The sequence below is a fragment of the Neoarius graeffei genome, chromosome 2 (assembly GCF_027579695.1).
Source record: "Neoarius graeffei isolate fNeoGra1 chromosome 2, fNeoGra1.pri, whole genome shotgun sequence".
Taxonomy (NCBI): domain Eukaryota; kingdom Metazoa; phylum Chordata; class Actinopteri; order Siluriformes; family Ariidae; genus Neoarius; species Neoarius graeffei.
Genome location: NC_083570.1, coordinates 102,704,885 through 102,719,373, shown reverse-complemented (window position 1 = coordinate 102,719,373; position 14,489 = coordinate 102,704,885). Strand labels below are relative to the sequence as shown.

The 14,489-nt window shown below is 40.4% G+C and overlaps 1 gene segment (V, D, J or C); it reads right to left on the bottom strand.

Moving 5' to 3' along the window:
• LOC132882078 (probable non-functional immunoglobulin kappa variable 6D-41) overlaps positions 1-2,010 on the bottom strand; it is a 293,957-nt gene extending 291,947 nt beyond the window's left edge. Inside the window, 1 exon segment of the V gene segment in view lies at positions 1,915-2,010. Within this exon segment, the coding sequence occupies positions 1,915-1,963 (49 nt within the window).
• Positions 2,011-14,489: the final 12,479 nt, after the last annotated feature.

Here is a 14,489-nt window from a genome sequence, read left to right as displayed (position 1 = left end):
TAGACTGGACCATTGTTTACAAGTTTAGAAGTTTACAGTATCCAACGCTTTCACAAAATCCACAAACGCTATACAGAGACCTCTGCACTGTTCTTTAGACTGTTCCATCAGTTGGCAAAGAGTAAAGATACCATCAGTGACACCTCGATCATTACAGTACCCAGATTGTGACTCCGGTATATCCAGTCTGCTAACAGTTTCAGCCTTTGCAGGATAATATCAGTGAAGGCTTTACCAACGATGCTGAGGAGTGAAATGCCCCTGTAGTTTCTGCATTTGAATAATATGATTGCGTCGATCCACTCCATTGGAATTTTCACTGTTGTCCACATTACTTTAAATAAAAGAAGTAGGGAAGCTTTGAGATATCATAAACAAATCACCAATTCACTTGTCTCAGTATCTGTTATAGAACCTCATATTGATTTTAAAAGCTAATAATAATAAAGATAAAATATCTATAGTGATGTGGTTGAGTGAAATTGAAGTTCTAAAGCATTTATGTTTAAAAGAGAGTATGTGGAATGTTTCATGCTACTTTCACCCATCACAGAACTGGGGACTGGCGTTATGGTTATGGAAATGCTGTTACACCTACTGTACTAATCACGACTGTACACCTGGATGTTACTTATACTGAACTCAAATAAATATTCAGCGGCGAAAAATAAATCAGTATTACTTCTGGAGTGAATTTCCCACAACAAAATATATGTTATAATTTAAAGATCAGGCTGTAAGTAGTTTATTCGTTAGTCCACAGCTTCCCGTCCCTGGTCCTAGAGTGTCCCCTGTCCTGCATATTTTACCTGCACTAACACACTCACTCAACTCAGCAAGCACTGTTAATTAGCAGAAGACTTAAATCAGGTTTGTTGAGAGCAGGGAAAGTGCTGAAATGTGCAGGACAGGGGGTCCTGGGGTGGACAAGGAGTAAACCAGGGTTAGGAACCTGTGAGTTAGTCAATGTCAGGACACCATGAACACTGATCAAACACATGGCTCCTCAAACAGCAAGAAAAATTACAGACATTAATCACTGAATTTAACCTTGACGTATCTGTGTCTTTTAATGAGAGTATATGCCTATTATTTATGCTTATATAATGAGGCTCACTGGTCACAGTGAGTGTAATAAGGCTCATCGCTAATGGCTTCATAATAGTAACAGCAAGATAGTGATGAGGAGTAAAATTAGATTTAGCCCTTATTCAATATCACAACCAGCCATCAGTGCAGAGTATTGATCTTACAGTAGTGGATGTGATGGACTGTGTGCAGTGTGGTGTGATGATGATTGAGAGATTTCTAATGTGAGTTGTGAGTTAGTGTGGTGTGGTTCCTCTCCTCCACAGAGAGTCATTGTGTCGTATCACATCCTCCAACTCAGCACCTGCAGTCTCTCCCAGCTGCAGCAGTGCAGTCTCTCTACAATCTGACTGAGGGAGGTTTTTGTACGACTCTATAACACTGTGTGAACCAGTAGCCAGAGATATCATGCCAGCTCAGACAGTAATAATCTCCTGCATCTTCAGTCTGGACTCCACTGATGGTCAGAGTGAAATCAGATCCAGATCCACTGCCACTGAAACGAGCTGGAAAACCTGACTGTCGCTGATTTACATATTTAATCAGGAGTTTAGGAGCTTCTCCAGGTTTCTGCTGATACCAGTGTAACCGGTCACCAGATGAATCCTTGGACACGGCCTGACTGGTTCTACAGTTGATGGTGACTGTTTCTCCTGGAAGAGCAGATTTCACTGCAGGAGTCTGAGTTACTGTGACTTGACCTCTGCATTCTGAAAAAAAACGTGTGATACAGAAACTGTTGAAAGAATAATCATGAGACAAACCTGAAAAATGTATTGTCTTGACCCGTTTGTTTAAAATATAAAAGGCAAAGCCGTGTCTGACCTTGAGTCCAGAGGATCAGTGTCCAGATGAAGACGGGGATCAGAGTCATGGTAGCTGTGGGTGAAGTTGCTGTAGCAGCAGCTCTCAGTCATGAAGTGTTAAAGTCACAGCGCTATAAACACTCCCAGAGCACTGAAGCATGTGCTGCCAATGCAAAGTGTCCTCTAAGTATGGAAACACCTTTACCACATTCCCCCAATCTTACTGTAATTCTCACATTATTACAGAGTTGTAGCCCAATGGAAATTTTGTTATCAGTTTATTTATTTATTGATGTATCGTTATTAAAATTTTAATTTCATGTATTTCATAATGTGGTAACATCCTTTAGATTTAATAATAAATAAGTTAGTTTAAATTTACCTACCTTAAACGTGGATCGAGTCAGCAGTTGGGGTGAGAGGTCAGCAAGAAACAGGAAGGTGTGCGTGAGGGAGAGAACAACATGAGGGAGAAGAAAGGGAGACACGAGTGAGATATTGCGTGAAGCAGGCGCTTCAGGTGACTACGCCCAGAAGCGTCGATACAGGCCTGCACCTTCTGACTGATAACCTGTTGGGTACCCATTTAAATTCATTTCATTTCCCCAATTAATTTGATTTCAATTTTATTTCATCTCAGTGAGAATAACTGGTGGCTTTAGCAGCATTCCCCATGGGTTCTGAAAAATATTCTCCACTTTTTTCCTTGAAAAATCAAGTCAAAGCAGTATTCTTCACTTTTTCTTTTTTTGTCTTCACTTAGTCTGTATTTTTTCTTTGTTACTGACTTATCAAAGTGGATGTAATACAGGTTTATACCAACCACACTGACACAATTCAAACATTTGTACAGATACAGCTAGGCTTCTCCATTACATATAAAATTTAAGCTCCACTCAAATCTCTTATAAGAAAGTTCTTGATTTTGGGCGCCCTGTGCACCATCAAGATAAAATCAACCTCTTTAGTTTGAGCTTATTTAAGTTTATTTTAGTATGGAATTGTTCAAAAGAGCTTTTAGGATTCCCTTTACCCCTTTACTTCAACACAAAACTTCATTTACAATTGAACAGCGTGGAGAAGAGTCTGGGAACAAACAACGATGAAGGAATCCGAATTTCACATTAATTTACAAACTGAACACAGAATGACAGCATTTTACATTATACGTTCACCAAGGGGACTCAACACACTATGCCTCCCAAAATGTAGCTCCCTTCAGTCCCTTGCCGGCTGACAGCATTTTCACTTTGGCACTTTTTACTGACCCCTGTATTACTGACCCTGTCCAATGTGCTCGGGGACAGTAGGGGCTCTGAGTGTGCTTCGACTGTTGCTGTTTCAGCCCTTAAATCACCTTCAGTGCTTGAAGAAGACTGCCCAAAAAACTTCATCAGCTTAGACTGCACCATTGTTTGGTTCACGCAAAGATAATCACGCCACCACAGCAGGCCGAATACAACCCCAATTCCAAAAAAGTTGGGACAAAGTACAAATTGTAAATAAAAACAGAATACAATAATTTACAAATCTCAAAAACTATTGTATTCACAATAGAACAAATACAACATATCAAATGTCAAAAGTGAGACATTTTGACATTTAATGCCAAATTTTGGCTTCTTTGACATTTCATGACAGCAACACATCTCAAAAAAGTTGAGACAAGGGCAATAAGAGGCTGGAAAAGTTAGAGGTACAAAAAAGGAACAGCTGGAGGACCAAATTGCAACTCATTAGGTCAATTGGCAATAGGTCATTAACATGACTGGGTATAAAAAGAGCATCTTGGAGTGGCAACGGCTCTCAGAAGTAAAGCTGGGAAGAGGATCACCAATCCCCCTAATTCTGCATTGACAAATAGTGGAGCAATATCAGAAAGGAGTTCGACAGTGTAAAATTGCAAAGAGTTTGAACATATCATCATCTACAGTGCATAATATCATCAAAAGATTCAGAGAATCTGGAAGAATCTCTGTGCGTAAGGGTCAAGGCCGGAAAACCATACTGAGTGCCCATGATCTTCGGGCCCTTAGACGGCACTGCATCACATACAGGCATGCTTCTGTGTTGGAAATCACAAAATGGGCTCAGGAATATTTCCAGAGAATATTATCTGTGAACACAATTCACCGTGCCATCCGCCGTTGCCAGCTAAAACTCTGTAGTTCAAAGAAGAAGCCGTATCTAAACATGATCCAGAAGCGCAGACGTCTTCTCTGGGGCAAGGCTCATTTAAAATGGATGGTGGCAAAGTGGAAAACTGTTCTGTGGTCAGACGAATCAAAATTTGAAGTTCTTTATGGAAATCAGGGACGCCGTGTCATTCGGACTAAAGAGGAGAAGGACGACCCAAGTTGTTATCAGCACTCAGTTCAGAAGCCTGCATCTCTGATGGTATGGGGTTGCATTAGTGTGTGTGGCATGGGCAGCTTACACATCTGGAAAGACACCATCAATGCTGAAAGGTATATCCAGGTTCTAGAGCAACATATGCTCCCATCCAGACGACGTCTCTTTCAGAGAAGACCTTGCATTTTCCAACATGACAATGCCAAACCACATACTGCGTCAATTACAGCATCATGGCTGCGTAGAAGAAGGGTCCGGGTACTGAACTGGCCAGCCTGCAGTCCAGATCTTTCACCCATACAGTAGAAAACATTTGGCGCATCATAAAATGGAAGATACGACAAAAAAGACCTAAGACAGTTGAGCAACTAGAATCCTACATTAGACAAGAATGGGTTAACATTCCTATCCCTAAACTTGAGCAACTTGTCTCCTCAGTCCCCAGACGTTTACAGACTGTTGTAAAGAGAAAAGGGGATGTCTCACAGTGGGAAACATGGCCTTGTCCCAACTTTTTTGAGATGTGTTGATGTCATGAAATTTAAAATCAGCTAATTTTTCTCTTTAAATGATACATTTTCTCAGTATAAACATTTGATATGTCATCTATGTTCTATTCTGAATAAAATATGGAATTTTGAAACTTCCACATCATTGCATTCCGTTTTTATTTACAATTTGTACTTTGTCCCAACTTTTTTGGAATCGGGGTTGCAGATAATCATTATAAATAACTGCGCCACCTCGTCCTCTGCCAGTTAGACAAGGCTGGTGTATATAACTGTATCCAGGAGGACTAGCTTCATTTAATGCTCTATATTCATTTGGCTTCATCCATGGTTCAGTTAAACAAAGTACATTAAACTCCTGATCAGTAATAAGTTCATTAACCATTAGCACTTTAGATGTAAGGAGTGCCCCCTGTCCTACACATTTTAATGTTTTACCTGCACTAACACACTCACTCAACTCAGCAAGCACGGTTAATTAGCTGAAGCGTTAAACGAGGTGTGTTTGGATGGTTTTGTAACCTTCTTCAGCCTGATGAGCATCAACAACGCTTTTTATGACGTCCTCAGAAATCGCCTTTGTTCGTGCCACGATACACTTCCACAAATGTGTTGTGAAGATCAGACTTTGATAGATCCCTGTTCTTTAAATAAAACCGGGTGCCCACTCACACCTGATCGTCATTCCACTGATTGAAAACACCTGACTCTAATCTCACCTTCAAATTAACTGCTAATCCTAGAGGTTCACATACTTTTGCCACTCACAGATATGTAATATTGGATCATTTTCCTCAATAAATAAATGAACAAGTATAATATTTTTGTCTCATTTGTTTAACTGGGTTCTCTTTATCTACTTTTAGGACTTGTGTGAAAATCTGATGATGTTTTCGGTCATATTTATGCAGAAATATAGAAAATTCTAAAGGGTTCACAAACTTTCAAGCACCACTGTAGATCTAATATGCATAAAAGTGAGTGAGAGAGAGAGAAGTTTAAACTTTCACTGATCAGAAAGTCAAAATGAGAGATTTCCTGGAAATTACAGGTGTATAAATGTAGTAGAGAAATGACAGAAGTTGAGTCTTTCACTTTAATTCCATCAGGATTCAGACTGACTACAGAGGAGATTTAGAGGTGAGCAGCAATAAAAAGTTCATTCCTTACTATCTTTATGGATCATGTTGTTGTTTTTTCTGACTGTAGAGATGAATCTCATCACTAATCCATCATTTGGTGTTATTTCTCCTCCAGTCTCCTGCAGTGTGTACAGTACACTGTGCTCCAGAGTCAGACAGGTTTACTGAATCATCACTGAGTTTAAACACCAGAGTGACAAAGAAAACTAACCAATGAAAAAAACATTTAATCAGACAATTGTGTTCTGTAAATATAACCACAATGACTGTGTGTGTGTGTTCTCCAGCTGGTCCGGTGGTGAACTCCTCCGTGTCTCTGCTCCCTCCCTCCTCTCTGCAGCTCTCTGAAGGATCGGCCTCGCTGCTCTGCCTGCTCTCAGCCTATTCTCCACAGGGGGCGCTGCTGAGCTGCACCATGGATGGTGTCGAGGTGAACGAGGGGGTTCTGACCAGCACAGAAGAACAGAAGGACCCTTCAGCACCCTGACCCTCTTCAAAGAACGCTGGGAAGAGTCCGAGGTGTTCGGCTGTACCGTCTCCCACCACAACACCACTCAGATCACCTCGTTCTGAAAGAGCTGCTGTAAAGTCCACTAGAATAGAAGTGTACACTTTAAAACATATTTAGAAGACTGGAGTGGAGTCAGTGGTGTATCTGTACTGAAATAAAGCTTAAATGTGGAAAGCATGTCTCCTTTTTCAGTCGTGAAGTGTCTTTGACAGTGATTTGGATCGGCACCTTTAACAGCAGGTCGAGTGCAGCGCTGTGTGTTGTGCTTGAGTGAGTTCGACTGAAGAACCATGAACATCTGCTGAAAGTGTTGATCTATTCTGGGACTCAGAACTGTTCATGCAAATGAACTGTTACTTCTGATTTCTCTGACTGGGAAGAATATGCCTAAACTCATGAAAAATCTAACAAGTACATTTTAAATATACTGAAGAATAATCTGATCTCTGAGAAAACATAAAAATAGTCATAAACCATGACAGGAGTGAAGACACTGAAAGACACAAAATGTTGACAGATTGATGGGGGGAATGACATATTGCGGCAGTCACTGAGTCTGATTCAAGACCTAAAATCTCTTCCAATTGTACAGACAGAGAGAGAGAGAGAGAGAGAGAGAGAGAGAGAGAGAGAGAGATCGGTCTCTTCTCCTGAAGGTCCTGATCATGCAAACTTCCTGGAACATAAGATATGCTTTAGACACTTTCATGTATATCTCCTTGGATAAAAGCAATAAGACAGCAAATTAGAATTCAGGGATTAAAAAAAAAAAAAGAAAAGAAATTAACTGGATGGGAAATCTGTGTATTGCGCTACGTCTTACTGAAGTGAATGTGGCCGTCGCTAATCAACGTTACAATGTCTCCATATATAAATGTGCACAAGTGTGTAAAAATAAAAGGTGAATAATTTTACCTAAATTCAGTACATGTATTTTTTTTTTACTATACTGTATTTTCAGGGATCACTGTTCTTGTATCTAGTTAGGAAATGCACTTTGAAACTGCTTCATTTCTCTGTTGTGTTGCAGTAGTGGTTCAGTGGTTAAGGCTGCGAGCCTACCACACAGATTTAATACTTGTCATTTTTAGGGCATACCTAACAACATGTGTTTTCTTTCTCTCCCCCCCCCCAATCTGTCCCTCTGAGTTACATGTTGGTCCTGGGATTGAGATGCTGGCCTCTTCTGCCCCTCGGACCTGCTTGATCCATCCTGGTGCCCTGTGTCTGGTCGGAGTTTTATCGCACCGCTCCTGTGAAGGACGGCCCCATGAGGACAGTTGAGGGTTACACCTGGAGGATGCTCTGGACTCTTACAGTCATGCTTTTATGGCTGAGGACTACAGTTGTCTTGCTCACTTTAGGACTGCAGTTATCATGAACAGTTTTGCACTCAAATTTCCATCAATGAAGAGTTATAACATCAACGAAACTGTCCTCATGTTAAAAGTGTTAATATTATAGTCAGGCTGTCTGTTGTTGCCCAAATGAGGATGGGTTCCCTTTTGAGTCTGGTTCCTCTCGAGGTTTCTTCCTCATGTTGTCTGAGGGAGTTTTTCCTTGCCACCGTCGCCATAGGCTTGCTCATTGGGGATAGATTAGGGATAAATTAGCTCATGTTTTAAGTCGTTCAAATTCTGTAAAGCTGCTTTGCGACAATGTTTATTGTTAAAAGTGCTATACAAATAAACTTGACTTGACTTGACTTGACTTGAAGGCTCTGAGTAACAGAGCAGAAGGTCAGGGGATCGAGCCTCAGCACTGCCAAGTGACCCTTGATTAAGGCCTTTAACCCTCTCTGCTTTAGGGGCGCTGTATCATGGCTGACCCCAGCTTCCTAACAAGCTGGGACACATGAAGTAAAGAATTATCACTGTGCTGTAATATATATGTGACAAAAAAGGTTTCTCTTCTCCATTATTCAGTGTGTATAAAGCTAGGAATCTCAGTGTAGTCCAGTGGGAAAGAAACATAATATATTCACTTCTGTTCATTCTGATATTCTCAGTTTGTGCTATAATGGCAAAAGTTAATATATTTATTATTTATTTGTGCTTGTTGATGACAGGGCAATACCTGTTTACATGTACATTTATTGAGATTTTATATATATTTTCTTCCAGGTCAAGGGTATCATCAGGATTGGAAGAAGCTGGTCATGTGGAGGAGAGAGTGAGGGAGAACAGCATGAAGAGAGAAAAAACAACAGCAATGTCTTTTCCATTGTGCTGAAAGTTTTGTCCTGTATAGATAGTGGTTGTTAGTTCAGTAAATTGAGTTTGACGAAACTTGACAAACATGGAGGTAATTTGCAGTTTCCATCCAAAAGATCCATTGTTGAATGAGTCAGGAGGCTGTATACCTGTCAGCTCGGTAGCCATTAGGTTTTCCCACATGGACTAACTGAGATATTAAGAGAAGTGAGCTCTCTCAGCAAACCAAAGTAGTTTAAAAGCTCTGGCTGGTCCACGGAGACTCTGAAGATCGACCATACACCAGTCAGAGCTACCACGGTCTGAGCTGTTCTTCAGTCCTAAGTACAAATACAAGTGGATTCAACTTGTGTAGAATGCAGTAGACTAATGTCAAGATAATAAAGTACTGAACAAGCACTTGAATGACCTCATTGGATAGAACTACCCAAATTTTCCTGATCGAAATGAAAAACCTGCATAACGGAATCAGGTTAGGAATATGAGGAGAGAAGGGTTGTTGTTTGTCCAGAACTACCTCAAGGTTTCCTGTCTTGTCAGATGTTGTGATCCAAGGATTCTTCAGGGAAATCACAAAGTCCTGACATGTGGATGCAGCAACAGAGAGATGCAGCAGCTCAGTCTTGCTGAGGTTTAGTTTCAGCTGATGAACTGCCATCGATGGTGATGAGGAGAAAGTGTGGAGGATTCAGGTAGTGAGGGAGAGGTATAAATAGATCCTGGCAGGTAGGGCAGGGAGAACAAGCATGCAAGATACAAAGTAATGATCTGAAAAGTAGAGTGGGGTAACGCTGATACCTAGAGCTCAGGAAGAATGGCTGAAGACCAGGTCCAGAATGTTTAAACTGCGGTGTGTTGGAAAGCATGTGGAGAAGGTCATATTGAAGGAGTGCCGGAAAGAGAGAAGAAAAAGACAACAGATAGAAACTAAGACATAGAGCAGAATAATAACAGTAACTGATATCTGGTCAGAAAGAGAAACTGTAATGGGGCAGGATTAGTGATAGAGGCTGAAAAAAGAGAGACATTTTTCCACCTTTTTTTCAGTTCTGACAAATAAGCTCGAAAAATACATAACTATTGATCTTACAGTAGTGAATGTGATGGACTGTGTGCAGTGTGGTGTGATGATTATTGAGAGATTTCTAATGTGAGTTGTGAGTTAGTGTGGTGTCGTTCCTCTCCTCCACAGAGGGTCATTGTGTCGTATCACATCCTCCAACTCAGCACCTGCAGTCTCTCCCAGCTGCAGCAGTGCAGTCTCTCTACAATCTGACTGAGGGAGGTTTTTGTACGACTCTATAACACTGTGTGAACCAGTAACCAGAGATATCATGCCAGCTCTGACAGTAATAATCTCCTGCATCTTCAGTCTGGACTCCACTGATGGTCAGAGTGAAATCAGATCCAGATCCACTGCCACTGAAACGAGCTGGAAAACCTGACTCTCGCTGATTTGCAAGTTTAATCAGGAGTTTAGGAGCTTCTCCAGGTTTCTGTTGATACCAGTGTAAGGGTTGATTACCCCAACCTTGGTACACCTGGGGATTAGTTCTACACTTGATGGTGACTGTTTCTCCTGGAAGAGCAGATTTCACTGCAGGAGTCTGAGTTACTGTGACTTGACCTCTGCATTCTGAAAAAAAAATAATAATAATCATGAGACAAACCTGAAAAAATGTATTGTCTGAACCAGTTTGTTGTAAATATAAAATATGAAGCCGTGTCTGACCTTGAGTCCAGAGGATCAGTGTCCAGATGAAGACGGGGATCAAAGTCATGGTAGCTGTGGGTGAAGTTGCTGTAGCAGCAGCTCTCAGTCATGAAGTGTTAAAGTCACAGCGCTATAAACACTCCCAGGGCACTGAAGCATGTGCTGCCAATGCAAAGTGTCCTCTAAGTATGGAAACACCTTTACCACATTCCCCCAATCTTACTGTAATTCTCACACTACTACAGAGTTATTGTGTGAATTTTACTTGTGGGGTCAGATGGAGATTTTCTGTAAAACACTTTGAGGTCTAAGATGCATAAATAAGTGAATTAGAGAGAGAAGCTTCAACTTTCACTGGATGGTGTTTGTACTGAATGTTAATGAGTTTCTCACTGTAGTGGATTTATGGTGGAAGAAGCAGCATCAATGTTGGCAGTGAGTAAATACACACTAATATTTTTTACTGTAAATTAATATTTAGATTATTGTAGGACTTAAATATCATATCATAACTTTCTATCAGTCTACAGAAGCAGTGGAGGAATTATTCTCACTTTAGCTCCACACATTCAGTCATATATTGTAAATTTCTCATGAGTACATCAGCATTTTTACTCCATGAGGCATTCTGGGTAAATCCTGTGCAATTGCAGATCTACATTTTGTGAAATTTCAACTTTTATTTTGTGTAATTTGTTTGTGTTTCTCACTCACTAATTGCATCCTCAGTTTAGATTGACACTCTTGGTGTTTAAAAAGAAAAAAAACAGTAAAATGTAGTAAAACAGTCAGAGAGTTAGTGTATTAATCAGCTGATGTGAGCAGAAGTTGGTGTTTTGTAGCTGTTTTGTAATAAGAGGTTTAAATGGATGGAGAGAGCAGTGAGTTTAGAGCAGCAGGGTTTTTGTACGGCCGCTAAACCTGTTTGTATCACTGTGGTGGACTTTTGGTGGAGGAACCAAACTGTCTGTGGGCCGTAAGTAACCTGTTTACTAATTACTGAAATGGAGTGTGTTCAGATTAATGACTGAAATGGAGTGTGTTCAGATTAATGACTGAAATGGAGTGTGTTCAGATTAATTACTGAAATGGAGTGTGTTCAGATTCATGTTGTAATGTGTAAAGAATATATTTTAGATTTATTTTTCCTCCAAATCCAGATCAGATGTGATTTTTGTATCACGTACTTCTGTTTCTCAAATTTCCCTTATTTTAGAAGTTTGAAAAATGTCTTTGATTATATTGCTGGTTGTTAATTATAATTTAAAGCTTAATTGTATTTGATTCTACTGCTGGTAGTTAATTATAATTTAAATCTAAAAGGAAAGTAGATATCGTTGTGCAAATTACAGATGACATTTATGTTGAATGATTTTAATGACATTTAATATCTTAGACACTGTGAGTCCAAAAATGGATTTAAATGTAGAAATCAAAACTGAATTTGCTTAAGTGGTAAATATTCTGTATTTTAAAGGGATAACTGTAATATAAATGATTATAGATCTAAGATGTAAAAGTGTTTGAACTGAGTGAATCGTTTGTGATGCTCCACTGAACTCAGTTCTGCTCTGTAAGATATAAAGGGAAGTGAAACACACAGTGAGCTGAAACGAAGCCTGAGTGACTGACAGCTGTCCATTCCTGTCTCAACTCTGTGTGTGTGTGTAGGTGTCACTCAGCCCAGTGTGACGGTGTTGCCCCCCTCCAGTGTGGAGCTGCAGCGGGAGAAGGTCACACTCATGTGTGTGGCTGACAAGGGCTTCCCCTCGGACTGGACACTGAGCTGGAAGGTTGATGGGAGCAGCTGGAGCTCGGGGGAGAGCCGCAGCACCGCCGTTCTGCACGCGGACGGCCTCTACAGCTGGAGCAGCACGCTGAGCCTCCACCCGGAGCAGTGGAGGAACAAGGTGGTGACCTGTGAGGCCTCCAAAGACAACCAACCTACTGTGGTGGGCAGAGTGAACACAGAGCAGTGCTCAGAGCTGTGAGCTCACACACACTTTACTCAGCTCACCTTCTACTGCTTCACTGTGTGTTACATGTGGCCTTTACTGCTCAAATGTCCCACTTTCATCATTTCATTTGTGTTATTAACATTTGAGCTCACACACTCCTCAGTTTAACTCAATTCTTCTTCTTAATGATCACCTACATATCTGTTAAGTGTGTGTATCACTGCAATGTCCTGCTTTGAATTATTAATAAAAGCCTTTGATTCAGTGAAAACTGTTTCAGAATTTTATTGATCATGTACATTATGAACAAATCATCAATGCATCTGTCAGAGTATTTGTTATAGACCCTCAAATTCATGATCAAGGCATAATAATGAAATAATAAGAAGAAGAGAAGAAGAAGAAGGGGAATCGAGAGAAAGTATCAACAATGAGGATGTGGTTGAGTGGGAATGACATTAGAAAGCATTTATGTTTAAAAGAGAGTAAGTGGAATGCTTCATTTTACTTTCACGCATCTGTGAATTGGGGACTGGTGTGATGGTTATGGAAATACTCTTACACCAACTGGATTAATCAGAATCACAATCGTTTATTTGCCAAGTATTTTAACACACACAAGGAATTTGGTTCCAGCAGTTGGTGTTTCTCTAGCGATACAGAAAAGGGGAAGAAAAATAAGAGAGAGAAGAAAAATAGAAGGTATATATGTATATGCAATGTACAATATGGACAATATAGACATGACAAAAATAAGTAAGTAATATGTGATATCTGTTATATACAATATCCATGATATACAATACCTATATTATAAATACAATCTGTGTAAAATATCTGTAGTGTACAATATCAATCTGTAAAAAACAATATCTGCAATATATTATGGATCAAAATATGTCATATCTACAATTTGCAGTACATATTATAAATATATATGCTATCAACAATATAAATGGTACACAATATACAGACTATGTGCAGGATATATTACAGAAAATGCACAATATACAACAAATACACACATGACACAGTCAGTGTACATAGAGTGCAGTGTAGTAGTGCAAACAAAAGCATGTTACAGGAGGTAAAAATTGTACACTAATATAATGGCAAGGATGGTTCAGGTCATATATTTATGAGGTTGATGGCACAGGGAAAAAGCTGCTCTTATGTGTGGTGGTTCTGGTTCTCAATGCTCTATAGCACCTGCTGGAGAGGAGGAGCTGGAACAGGTTGTGAGGTGTCCTTCATGAATTTCTCAGCATACTTCCTGGTTCATGAAATGTACAAATCCTGGAGACTGGGCGGGGGAGCACCGATGATCCTTTCTGCTGACCTTACTGTTCACTACAGTCTGTTCCTGTCCTGTTTTGTGGTTTCTCCGAACCAAACTGTTATGGATGTGCACAGGATGGATTTAGTGACAGCGGTGTACAACTGTGTCAGCAGCTCCTGTGACATACCGTACTTTCTGAGTTGCTGCTAAAAGTACATCCTCTGCTGGGCTTTTTTAAGGATGGAGTTGATGTTGTATTTCCACTTCAAGTCTCGTGAAATGGTAGTTCCCAGGAACTGAAATGTCTTTACAGTTGACACAGTACTGCTGGAAATTGTGAGGGGGAGCATCGTAGAGGGGTGTCTCCTTAAGTCCACTATGATCTCCATCGTCTTCAGTGTGTTTAGCATCACATTATTCTGATTGCACCAGAGCACCAACTGGGAGAAGTTGTGGCCTAATTTTTAGTGAATTTTTAGCAATGTTTAGATTTGGGACCAAAAGGTTGCCGGTTCTCTTCCCTGGACCATCAGGAATAGAGGAAGTGCCGTTGAGCAAGGCAGCTAACCACCAACTGCTTCCCATGCTGCTCTGGGCATGTTGTACATCGTTCTTGATAAGCTAAATGCCAGTGATGTAACGTAATGGTTGATCTCCCACCAACATGCAGACTCATCGATTTCTTGCATGAGTCATGTGACTGTAGTGTCATCTGTAAATTTCAGGAGTTTTACAGTTGGGTCCATGGAGGTGCAGTCATTGGTGGAAAGGGAGAAGAGCAGTGGGAAGAGGACACAACCCTGAGGAGCACCAGTCCCTGTCTGCAAGGAAGCTGGTGATCTGCTGACATATGGCAGGTGAGAGATATGTCACGACTGTACCCCTGGATGCTAGTTATACTGAACTCAAATATTAT